Below are 13,173 nucleotides of genomic sequence, written 5' to 3'. Positions count from 1 at the left end.
TGATCCAACTTGGGCCAGCAATTTGGTTTGGTTTTAGACATTTTTGAGTTCAGTAGTCTTCATGAAAATTGTAGCTCTATATCTAAGCTTTCAAATAGTATCAAATTCAGGTCATTTGGACCAGTGTAGAGGGAGTGATGACCAATGGTCATTTTCTGGGTTTGGTGCATGGTAATCCAGATTTGGGTAGTATTTAGGTCAAGTTTTGGACAAAATTTAGGCATGGTTTCTTCATGGAAAATGGGCTATTTTGGGTCTAGTTTCACCTCCAATTAGCCTCATACCAATTGGAGTCACATATTTTCAGTTATGGTTCAAAACTCATGCTGGACTCATTGAGTCCCAACCTACAGAAAATTGACACTTCCAAAACTCAATCTCCTCCAACTTCCTTACTTCAATTTGCATACAATACACTTCTATAAGCAACAATCTCATCCCAATTAGGTCAATTTCAAGCATTTACACAAAATCTCCAAGTCATGTACACAAATCCTAATTTCCAAGTTTCAAACTCAATCAATTCAATCCCTTTTTTACTTCTCATACATATAACCATATAAATCATCATCTCTAAACTCATTTACTTTATTTGAACACAACAAAGCCCAACACATTTCATGGCTGCCAAAATTTGGGGACATCATGGGTTCATGAATTTCTTGTTAGTTTTTTGAAATTTCCACTTATCTTAAGTCACTTTCAAGTATTAAAAGAAGAAGGAAGAGAGAAAAACACTAACCTCTTATGACCCAACTTAAAAATTTTCTCAAAACTTCAACTTTCCTTCTCCTTATGGGTACCTAGAGCTTCCTTATAATGTGGGCTAAATTTTTAATGAAAGGGACCATGGGTTTTGGTGGATGGATAGAGAGGAATTCAAGCTTGAAACTTGAAAGAAAATGGTAGAAGAGGGAACCAATGTGCTAGCCAAAAAGAGAAAGAGAAGAGGAAGAAGAAGACTTGGTTGGTGGGGTTTGTCGTCTTGTGGCTATTTATATACATATTTTTATTGTACTTTATTATTTTATTTTATATTATAAGCTTTTTCTTTTCTTTTCTTTTCTTTTCTTTTCTTCTTCTTTCTCTTCTCATTTTCCTAATTAAATCCATAATTTTAACTTATGTTAATTATTTTATTTCCTAATTTTATTTGACATTTAGGTTAAAATTCACCTCTAGGGGTAAAATGACCAAAATGCCTTTCATGGTGCTCTTCGTGTTATTTTTATTATTTTATACCAATTAATAAATTCTCTAAATTTTATTTTATTTCTCAAATTTTTTTTATATTTTTTTAATATTTATTTCATTAATTTATGCCTCCTCACTATAGTTTAAGTGTAGTTCCAAACATTCTGACTGTCTGAACAGACACTAAATGTGACACCCCTTACCCGTCTACAGTGTAGCCGAGCAAGATATGTCACGCAGTGTGCGGAGCACCATAACTTATCTCATAATAATTTACCCTCCATAATTTATTTATTTACTATCCACCAAGTGCAAAATTTATCAATTATGTCATTTATTTTCAAAATTGATTAATCTGAATTTTTCATAAATTTTTATAGAAAATCCAGCAGAGTGCCGACTGTAAATTGGAAAACAGTTCTTCTGAACCTATTTAAAAGACACTTCCAATATAGTTTTCAAATCCAGAGCTCCAATATACACACATCTCAACTCAATCTCCAAATCTCAACACCATTTTCAAAATTTTTGTTCACATCACCATTTGAAACACATTCATGAATATTTCCCAACATTTCATTTTTCAACATAATATACAGAAAATTTCGATAACATGAAATTTCATATATTTACATTATCATATAATTTCAAGAGTTTGTAATTACAATCAAAACTAAAACAAAATGCAAAATATAACCCAAAGTCCTAATGTCCTACCAAGTGTACTGCAGATATGAGGTGACTATGGACTCTGTGTAGATCTGACACTTCACCCGATCTGAGGTCTGCTGGACTCCCCAGCTATGTCTCTAGTACTTGCGCATGGCAAAAGCGACGCGCTAAGCAATTCTGCTTAGTGGTGCCAATATAAAATAAAATAACTAAAATAAAATAAATATGCAGAATGTATATTTACATTTTATGTAGACTTAATTTGGTAAGATTTGTTTTAATTGCCCGAGTACCCTATACTAGTCGACTGGACTGGATAAATGGGTAAACTGGCACTGGGTACCAAGTACCTCGGATCATCACTCCATCAGTCACATTGTGTCTCCCGGTGTGCAACAGAATAGCTAATAAGCTGTAATAAATATTGGGCACTAGGCCAAATATCACACTGATATAAGAATGGCTAAAAGCCATAAAATCACAGAATGGCATAATGCCATGTGCAGTACTGCTAATTGAACCCTATTGGCATGCCAACCTATCCAAAGCAATCTTACTAGGTGTACTAGGGCATGTTACACTTTTAAATTTTACAATTCTTGAAATTAAAGTTTAAGTGTTACTATTCATTTTATTAGTCAACTAAAATGTTGACTTTTGCATAGACAATATGTACATTGGTTCTAATATTCCCAACATACCACACTTTGCATTCTAAAGTTGTTGGTACTGGTTGTCAATACCATTTCAAAGCTTAGTATTAATTATTCATAATTTTTAGATTTCAAGTACTAAGTTTACTGTTCCATTGGTCATTTGTACAGTAGGAATTTGGTAAAATTATCTTCATGAAAGTTATTCCTTATTGTGTCTAGTTATATTTCTTTTTTTGAATCGCTCCATTTAGAGTTTTGTAACTCAAGTTATGGCCTAAAAACCATAACTGGTTGGATTATAAATTTTTCAGATTTTCTGGATAGGACCAAATCTATAGTGTTTTGTACACTAAATGCAGGTTAATTTTTGAACATGTTATGATCAAAATTTGGGTTTGGTTTCTTCATAAAAGTTGTAGGTCTTTGTCTCAGCTTTCTGCTGGTAAAATTCAGGTCAATTGGACCTTTCTACACTGAGTTATGACCAAATGAATAAACACTATTTATTTGGTCATTTTGCCCAGGCAGAATGCAAGTTACCCGGATTAGGGCAATCTTTAGGTCAACTTGGTTTGGTTTTCTGGGCAAGGTTTCTTCACAAAAGTTGTGCCATTATGTGTCTAGTTTCATGTCCAATTGGCCTTACATCAATTGAACCTACACAACTCTAGTTATAACTGTCCAAACTTGCTGGACTCACACCAAGTCCTGAAGGTCACCAAGGGCAGCATACCTAGCTTCAATTCTCATGAAACAAATCACTTCATTTCTTAATCACACACAGCCAAATAGTCAATAATTAACCAGTAAAACTCTCTTTCACCAAATACATGAACAAAGTCTCAAATTTGGGTCCAAACCCTAGCCCTACCATTTCAGATTTTTGCATTCACTTGCACTTCACTATCCTAATCAATAGATTAGTGTTAAGGGTAGCTAGAGTACCACTTTCATTCAAAGAAATCTTCAAAACCCTACCTATCCCAAAGCTGTCGAAATTTTAGGAAAAGCATACACTTTATATTTTTTCAATTTTCTTGTAAATTTGCATTCCACTCCACTCCTTCAACATGAATTAAAAGAGAAAAAGTAAGTTTGGTCACTAACCTCTAATGGAGTCACTTTCAAACTTGTGAGAACTCTTCCTTTACACTTCTTTTTGCTCCCAAAAGCTTCACCAAGATGAAAGAACAAGATTTTGTGTTGAAAACTTAGGGTTTTGTTGAAAGAAGACTATGAAAAGCAAGCTTGGTTAGCATAAAAATGGAGGAGTAAGAGAGAGAGCATGGTGCGGCTTGAAGAAGAGAGGGAGCTGCTGATTTTTTCTAGATTTTTTGACTTCTTTTCCTCATTTTTTTTATGTATTATAATTGTGTTTCTTTATTTTGATTGGCCAAAGAATTTAATTACCTCATACTTACATAAGCATTATGCAATAAATCTAATTTACCTTCATTTTCTTTTCTTTCCCTTTCTACTCATTTTTAACAAATTTTTCATCACTATTTGTTCATTTTTTATGTCATATAATTCACTTACTTAAATGGACAAGTTAGTCAAAAATCATCTCTGAAGATGAAATGACCAAAATGCCCTCCGTTTGCCTTAACGAGCTAAAATTGTGTGTAACGATTGATTAAATTTTTCGTGTGTTTTCTTAATATTTTATTATCATTGGAACCCCAATAATCCTTCTCTAAGGTCCCAAAAATTATTTCATGAAATTTTCCTCTGGTCTAGGGTTGCTAACGGCCTTCACCGTCACTTCCCCTTCGGAGTACTCATCACTGGGGTTACGGCTCATTTAACCTTAGTGTATTTCATTTCTAAAAATTTTCCTTGATTTTTCTGATCATTATTTGGTTTATTTATAACTCCTCACTCTAGTTTAATTATAATTTCAAATATTCTAGCTACCTGGACTGACATTGATCACCGGAACAGTAGACTGTACGGACTAGCTAAAATGAGGATATTACATTAGTCGTCAGAAAAGTAAAATGTACGGACTACCTACAATGAGGGTGTTGCAATTCTTCCCTTCTAAATAAAATTTTGTCCTCGAAAGTTACACAGTGTAAATAATCGAGGGATCGCTATCTCCTTGTCTTTTCGCCTCTTTGTGTTATAATACTTTACTTTTTCTTTAGTCTATCTTATTAATCCTGATTCTATAATCTTATCCTTATCTCGATTCACTATTGGAAATACATAACTCTACATAATAGTCCCAAGTCAGTACTGTAATCTACAGCTTACAGCACAAACATCAAGAGCATTGCATAGTTACCACGGTATATCCCAATAGACTAACTCTTTTTTTTTTTAATCCTCAACCAGTTCTGTACTCATCTTCTTTCATCTCATATATAGCCTCCTTCTCATTTCCATCTAATATCTTTGATACGATCCTTTTCGGTTGATAATCTACCATAACCTTATGGTTCAAAGGGTTGGTGACAAGCATGTCATCTTCTAACCCATCTCTCGATATCCTCTTTTAACAGGAGGTACAATGTATATATAGGGGTGAATATAATTAGGATCTATCAATACATACTTAAAGGTATTATAATTAGGAAATGTACCTCTGATAACGTCTACCGAATTTGGCTCCTCTCGAGCCATAGCATACACGCGGGGTGCTACTTCAACCTCGGGGTGTTCTATAGTCTCAGAAACTCTCTGTGATGTACCAGCTATCTTTGGTCTCATCGGTCTTCTACCCCTCTGTACTGTTGGGGTAGACCTCTAAGTCTATGGTGGAGCTGTGGGAGCACTCCTCCGTGGGAAATCTCTCAAAAAATGCTCTGTGGACCCATATTTGAAACATCCACCCATTAGCAAGCTACACTTTCCTCTGTGGTTCTTCCCACAATGTGTACAAATCGGCATCGGGGTTGATCTCCGTGCTATAGGACTCGCAGAATTGCCAACTGATACACCTGTCTAACCTCCTCTCCTCAGGGCAAATCGAAACATCTGCTTCTATTCTCTGCTCTGAATTTGCCCCTGAGACCCCCTGGGTCTCTTGCTCTCTGTAGCAGTTGTGCTGGACTGGCCAAGTCCAGACCCTCTCTTGCGCTGCCTGTCTCTCCTGAACTACTTATCATTTCTAACTCTCTCTACTGGGGTCCTATATACTGGCTGGGGAGGTGGTGGCATAGCTCTGGTGACCTAACGGAGCAATTGAGTCATTTGCTCTAGGAAGGCCTGTTGTGTCCTTACTAAAGTACCTAATGATGGTTCTGCTCTACTGTTACTGCGCCCCTGACTAGATGCAGGTGCATGACTCTCTACCTCATCCTCTATCGGTTTTGGAGACTCGTGCTCTGACGGATCGGATGCCATCGATCCTATAAAATAGATTAAAAAAATAGATCTGCATTAGTGTCACCTCGACTCTATCTAAAGGCCCATGCATGTGATGCAACTATTTCTTTCTATCTATCTAGGTCTAGGACCGCCTAAACCTCTGCTCTGATACCACTAAAATGTGACGCCCCTTACCCGTCTACAGTGTAGCTGAGCGAGGAGTGCCACATTTGGTGTCGGAGCACCCTATCTTATTTTATCATATCTACTGTAAACTTTTGATGTTATTTAAAACATGTATTCTATGTGTAAATTTTTTTTTTAAATCTTATTTCTGTGGAGACCCGGATAGAGCCTCCCCTGTTTTATTAGCAACTAGCGGGTTTCCACTAATCACCTGTTAACATGTCCATATTCATTTCAATCTTAAGTTTAATTAAAAGTCCAAAATGAAATACATTATGACTAGACATAATGAACCAAAATACTAGTCTATACATGGGCCATACCAAAATACAAAAGACTGGTGAGGTGACTCTGGTCGGTGGCAGATCTGGTCGGAACTCTGTCCGAACACTACTGTGGTGGCTGTTGCTGTAGCGGCTGCTGATCTTCAATACCTAAGTGATGAAAAACCAACGCGCTAAGCATAACGCTAAGTGGTGCATAATTTATAATAACAATAATTAAACAATTGAATTTACATCCGCAAATCATAATTTCTGGGTCTTTTACATTTTTATTGCTCTTTGAACACAATTAACATTATCGGAATCTTTTATAATTACTTATTGTATTTTAAGTCTTAATTAATTTTTATCAGTGCCCAAGAAACCTATAACAAATTATAAAAGTTGGATGCACGGGTGTATACTAGTTAGACAGCCATATATCTGTCTAGTATACGTCTGTCAGGCACGAGGTCACCTGTCAGGCACGAGCCCCGCTGTCATGCTTGTAAAGCTAGAAATAAAGTTAGGCATAATTGCCAATGGGTAGGCATATAGTCTGTAGAATAATTATATCAGACATATATTGTCAGTTCATGATTTGCTCTGTAAGCAGTACTGCTATCTGTGGTCCTTAATTGATATACCAATCGATCCAATTATATACATACAAGCCTACGTATACTTTGGGAAAATTAGTACTATTAAGCACTTATAGTTTTATTATTTCATGCTATGTACTATTAAGGGTTCATAACATATTTTTATTTCACTTCATGTACTACCTATGATTTATACCATTTCCATGTTATTATAATGGGAACATAGGTCCCAAGCACTTATTCATATAACTTATGTATTTATAACTCTCATTATACGTCATGTACTATACATATTTATAGTATTGTTATTTCATATATGATGGAAACATAGTTTCCAAGTGTATTTTCCTATGACTTATGTGTTTAGCAAACCATTTAGGTAAATTTACATTTTATGTATCAACTAATTTCTTGTCATCTTGTAGTGGGAAAGTAGGTCTCACATACCTATTTCATGTGGATTAGTGTTTAATGGCTTGTTAGGGTTAAATTCCTACTATAAGATAATTTATCTTATGGACCTTTCTTTAGTTTCAGTTTTTATGTCTTACTTTTACCTATCTATATGATTAGTTTGTAGCAACTGTTTGGCCATACTTCCTTCATGGAAGTTGTTCCTCTATGTCTTATCTTTATTTTCCCTTTTGAATCATATTAATTTGATTTTTAGAACTCAAGTTATGGTCAGATAACCATAACTGACTCATTCCTAGATTCTGGTTCCTTAACTAGGCAACTTTTAGACTTAAATTTTATCTAATTAATGGAACAGGTTGCAATCACTTTTAGGCATGGTGATCTTCATAAAAATTGTTGCCCTATGTCTTATGATCATTAAGAAATTTGTATCACAATTTTTCAAGTTTTGCAAAATTATTTATGGCCAATTAACTGACCTGGGTTCATGTACCCTATGCCAACAGGGGCTCAGTTCAGGACAGTGATTGCAGGTTACTTTTTGAGATTCTTAAATTCATAATTTGAGGAAGGTTCCTAAAACAAAGTTGTATCCCTGTTTCTTAAGTTTCTGAAAAGGTATGGCTCATCTCAATTGAATTTTTCTAGTGGGTGTTATGACTAAAAGATTGTTTTGGGGTCAAGTGAAGTTTGGTCATATTGCAGGTTTTGATGCAGTGACTTATTCTAACTGTTTGACCTAGTTCTCTTATTTTTTGGGTTTTGGTCAAAACACTAACTTTATAGGTCTGTGTCTTTTGCCACTAATTTCATTACATTTGAGTTCTTGTAGACCAAGTTATGGTCATTTTACCAAAACTGGTCGGGTGAGGTTAGGTCCAGCAGTTTCTGGGTAACCTAATTCTGGGTAATTTTGTGACCCAAATTTGGCCAGCAATTTGGTTTTGTTTTAGACATTTCTGGGTTTAATGGTCTTCATGAAAATTGTAGCCCTATATCTAAGCTTTCCAATGGTATCAAATCCAGGTCATTTGGACCAGTGTAGAGGGAGTTATGACCAAATGAACATGTACTGTACTGTTCATTTGGTCATTTTCTGGGTTTGGTGTAGGATAATCCAGGGTAGTATTTAAGTCAAGTTTTGGACAGAATTTGGGTATGGTTTCTCAACAAAAAATGAGCTATTTTGGATCTAGTTTCACCTCTAATTAGCCTCATATCAATTGGAGTCACATATTTTCAGTTATGGTTCAAAACTCATGCTGGACTCATTGAGTCCCAACCTGCAGAAAATTAACACTTCCAAAACTCAAACTCCTCCAACTTCCTTACTTCAATTTGCATGCAATACACTTCTATAAGCAACAATCTCATCCCAATTAGGTCAATTTCAAGCATTTACACAAAATCTCCAAGTCATGTACACAAACCCTAATTTCCAAGTTTCAAACTCAATCAATTCAATCCTTTTTTCACTTCTCATACATATAACCATAGCAATCATCATCTCTAAACTCATTTACATTATTTGAACACAATAAAGCCCAACACATTTCATGGCTGCCAAAATTTGGGGACATCATGGGTTCATGAATTTCTTGTTAGTTTTTTGAAATTTCCACTTATCTTAAGTCACTTTCAAGTATTAAAAGAAGAAGGAAGGGAGAAAAGCACTAACCTCTTATGACCCAACTTGAAAATTTTCTCAAAACTTTAACTTTCCTTCTCCTTATGGGTACCTAGAGCTTTCTTATAATGTTGGCTAAATTTTTAATGAAAGGGACTATGGGTTTTGGTGGATGGATGGAGAGGAATTCAAGTTTGAAGCTTGGAAGAAAATGGTGGAAGAGGGAACCAATGTGCCAGCCAAAAAGAGAAAGAGAAGAGGAAGAAGAAGACTTGGTTAGTGGGGTTTGTCTTCTTGTGTCTATTTATATACATATTTTTATTGTACTTTATTATTTTATTTTATGTCATAAGTTTTTTCTTTTCTTTTCTTTTCTTTTCTTTTCTTCTCATTTTCCTAATTAAATCCATAATTTTAACTTATGTTAATTATTTTATTTCCTAATTTTAATTTGACATTTAGGTCAAAATTCACCTCTAGGGGTGAAATGACCAAAATGTCCTTCATGGTGCTCATCGGGTTATTTTTATTATTTTATACCAATTAATAAATTCTCTAAATTTTATTTTATTTCTCAAAATTTTTCCTATATTTTTTTAATATTTATTTCATTAATTTATGCTTCCTCACTATAGTTTAAGTGTAGTTCCAGACATCCTGACTGTTCGAATAGATATTAGTCGTCGGAACAGTAAAATGTATGGACTACCTACGGTGAGGGCGTTACAGGGGTGGCAATGCACTATGTTATATTCTCCTTCTTTAATAAATAATTTTGCTTATAAAAAAAAAAAGGTTGAATAGTTGAAAATCATTGAAACAGCCATCATTCCTTCTCACTTATAAACCTTTACTTGTCCTTAGAGCTATTAAATGTTAATAAGATAGTAGCAACACCCATGGGTGTTGTGTCAATGGTGAAGACACCTTCGGTTTCAAACATTGTTTGAAATCAAAAGAGCTTGTGATGGCACCTTCAATATAACAACTGCACTCCTACTAAGCCATTCCAAGTTTTCTATTGAAAGTTGAAAATAACCTCTTGAAATGAATTTGGCCTTCGGCAAACCAGAGCGCGGCTCAAAGTGATCTGATTTAAGGAGCTTTGACTTTGTCTTCATGTTATCAGCAACAATATCACCTCCATTTTCTTCAGTGTAATGCCTTTGAATTCTGCCCATTCTAAAATTTGAAGGTTGTCTTTGATTCTCATAAGAAAACGTGTCATATCTATTCTGGGTTTGCTGCCTCAAATTCCTATAATTTCCAGACATGGAATCTCTAGAAGGTTTTGTTCTGAATAATGAGGGCTATTGAAAGATTCTTCTTCCTTTGGCTAGATATAGGGGCTTGTTATATCTGCGATTGACGAAGAAATTGGAGGAATTCTGGTGATTATAACAATTCTGAGATAATGTAAGGGAAGCTCTCAACTTATAAGAGCCAACCTAAAAATTGTTGAGAAACTTAAGAATGGCTTACTCATGTTCTGAATTTGATAATCTAACAAAACCAAACTTCCTACGACGTTTATTGAGCCTAAATGGTATGAACACATCAAAGATCGGCCAATTTCGATGGGGAGAACTAGAGGATGAAGCCATCTATTTGGCTATGTGTATAATATATGTAGATTACTTGGCCTTTTAAAGTATAGTTCTTGTAAATACTAAAATGAAAAACTCGTCTTCTAGCTTATTTATTTATTTATTTTATGCCTTATAGGCTATGCTTGCAAGTTATAAATTTTTTTAAACAAATTGATGAACTTAAAATTTGAACCTATATAAACTAGTTTCATCAACTTTTAGGCTAAGAACTCTCCAAACTTTGCATAGGATTTAAATTTAATACCACAATCTAGAAATGGCTTCATAGTCAAATTTTTATTAATTAAATATATTGCATTGTATAAGATTTTATAAATATATTTTCATATTTTGTTAATTAATACCTACTCATTAAATAATTTTATTTTATAAAATTTTAATTTTTATTCCATTTCACAAGATTTATTGGTAAAATATATTTAGCAAAATTATTTTATAAAAAAATTTATTGGTATTTTCAATTTTACTTGCCACGTGATTTTTAGTCGAAAGTAATTTTATTTTTTTTTTACTTTTAAAATTTTCATATTTTGTAAATTAATATATACTCATAAGGATTGTTAGTAATATATGCCTCAATTCTCAATTTTAATATTTAGCAAGAATTCAAAGCAGAAGAATTTTGAATTTGAAGTTTGAGATAAAAGGAAAGAAAAAAGGAATGAATGCACAATCCTCAGAGAAGCTAAGCAAATTCGAAACCTTATAATGCCAGAGTTTTGTAGGGATGAAATTTATTGCTTGGACAAAGTCCACATATATCCAAAACCCAAAATCCAAATATATAAGATTTATATATTTAATAAATAGTGAAAGAGATTCACACAAGAAAACCCAAAATCCAAATATATAAGATTCATATATTTAATAAATAGTGAAAGAGATTCACACAAATCTGTAGGGAAATCATATAATATAAATTTTGAGAAAGAAGTGACATGATACATCTATTGAGCAAATGAGAATGAGAAAGATCTTTGAGCTCACAATCTAGAAGAGCATCAACGCAGTGTAGTACATCTATTACCACCATTCTTTCCGGTGACGAATTCCCTGGCGAGGTCTTCTCCATCCCACTTTAGGCTCTCTACTTGGTGATAAGCGGGAAACAAAATAACTTACAATATAAAAACTACAATTGCTATATAGAAATAAAAAACTACACGAAAACCACGAGAAAGCCGATCGGTCGGTGCTATGACTATCAGTGAAAAAATGCAGCTACAGAGCAACCAAACAATAGATACATGAGTGAACGACACTTTGTTCAAGTTTTGAAAAAAGGTCATAAGAATTCGTAAACTTGTTACCAAAAACAAGAAAGTGTTTGCTAGGAAAAATAACCGAAAAGTTTCCGAAGACATGACTGATGTCCCTGTAAAATGTGGAGAAGTTGCTTCGGTGGTAGAGTTACTAATGCGAATATGCGAATTCATATCTGCTGAACCCTGCCAAACACCACCAGGGGGACTCAGTGTTGCCTGGTAGGTGGCCGTTACGATCAGTGTATCAACTAGTAGTAGTGCATCGCGAGTCTCCCTTGGCGTCTCTTTGTTAGTCCGACCTAAATACACCAAAAGTGAAAGAAACAATTGGGTAATTTTTGACCTTTCCTTGACACCCACTTGAATTTGATTAAACCTGACACTTTTCAGCAGTGATGACAAAAATCCTGACGCAGACTTTTGCATATCCCTAATGTCTCTGTCGGTTAGGTGACGTCGCAGGATATCCATTGCCGTCTCTCCATCCAAATTTTTGATGTCCTTAACAACATTGCGTTTTCCTATCAACATTTTCACTACCTGTACATATAAGCAGGAATTAGTTGGTCAAAGATATGTACAAAGCTAATTATGATTTTTGAATTAAAAAATTTTGACACAGAGAAGCACAACTCACACCTGGATTTGATCGCTTGAAGCAGCAATGTGCAACAGGGTGTCGCCTTGCTTGTTTTTCCAGTTAAGGAGTTCTTCTTGCCAAAATTGGGCATCTATGAATATGGAGCATCTAAGCCAGTCCATCAGTTTTTCAAAAGCTTTAATTTTTTTGCTCCTTAATGCAATGTGTAGAGCCGTGTCACCTTGATTGGTCACATCTTGGATGGATTCAGGGCATGCATCAAAGAATCCATCCAAACAAGATAATAAGTTGCCTATTTCGGCTGCGTCGTGCAAAGGAGTCTTACCCCCTCTTGCTTTTACACGGACAAGGTCTTTATCAACGTCTAGCAGCCAAAGCACCATCACTTCTTTGCCGTTTTGCAAAGCCAGGTGCATAGGGCTAAACCCATCTGGGTTTAGCTTCCTGGTAAACGATGCCTTCAAGTTAACAATCTCCATAGCAAAATCAACATGTCCTGCAGATGCAGCTATGTGTAATGGAGTGTCAACAATAGGCAACTCATCAATGCGTTTCAAAACAAAAGCATCTTCACGGATTAAAGCATACAAGGCCTCAATATCTCCTGCTTGAGCTGCGTCCTTCAACCTCTGGTCCATGCCTAGGAGAGAATCAAACACACAGGAGCGGCTGAAAGGTATAAAATATATGAGAAACGATAGAATTTAGTTGTAGTACAATAGATGAAGGGAACGGGCCGGGAAGAAATGGTTGCTTTTACACACA

At 34.9% G+C, this 13,173-nt stretch overlaps 1 protein-coding gene across 1 annotated transcript; it reads right to left on the bottom strand.

Annotated features, from left to right (window-relative positions):
• Positions 1–11,440: 11,440 nt before the first annotated feature.
• On the bottom strand, positions 11,441–13,173 carry LOC110649777 (ankyrin repeat-containing protein BDA1). Its single transcript, XM_021804475.2, has 2 exons — positions 12,447–13,173; positions 11,441–12,347 (listed from the first exon to the last, which is right to left on the bottom strand). Exons 1-2 carry the CDS (start codon positions 13,044–13,046, stop codon positions 11,661–11,663), a joined length of 1,287 nt encoding a protein of 428 aa, XP_021660167.2. The 5' UTR covers positions 13,047–13,173; the 3' UTR covers positions 11,441–11,660.

The sequence above is a fragment of the Hevea brasiliensis genome, chromosome 14 (assembly GCF_030052815.1).
Source record: "Hevea brasiliensis isolate MT/VB/25A 57/8 chromosome 14, ASM3005281v1, whole genome shotgun sequence".
Lineage (NCBI taxonomy): Eukaryota > Viridiplantae > Streptophyta > Magnoliopsida > Malpighiales > Euphorbiaceae > Hevea > Hevea brasiliensis.
Note: the sequence above shows the minus strand (reverse complement) of the source record. Positions and strands in the feature narration are given on the sequence as shown.

Coding starts and splice junctions, on each gene's coding strand:
- LOC110649777 (XM_021804475.2), bottom strand. CDS start 13,046: ATGGACCAGAGGTTGAAGGACGCAGCTCAAGCAGGAGATATTGAGGCC. Junction 12,348..12,446: donor CTTCAAGCGATCAAATCCAG/GTGTGAGTTGTG, acceptor TTATATGTACAG/GTAGTGAAAATGTTGATAGG.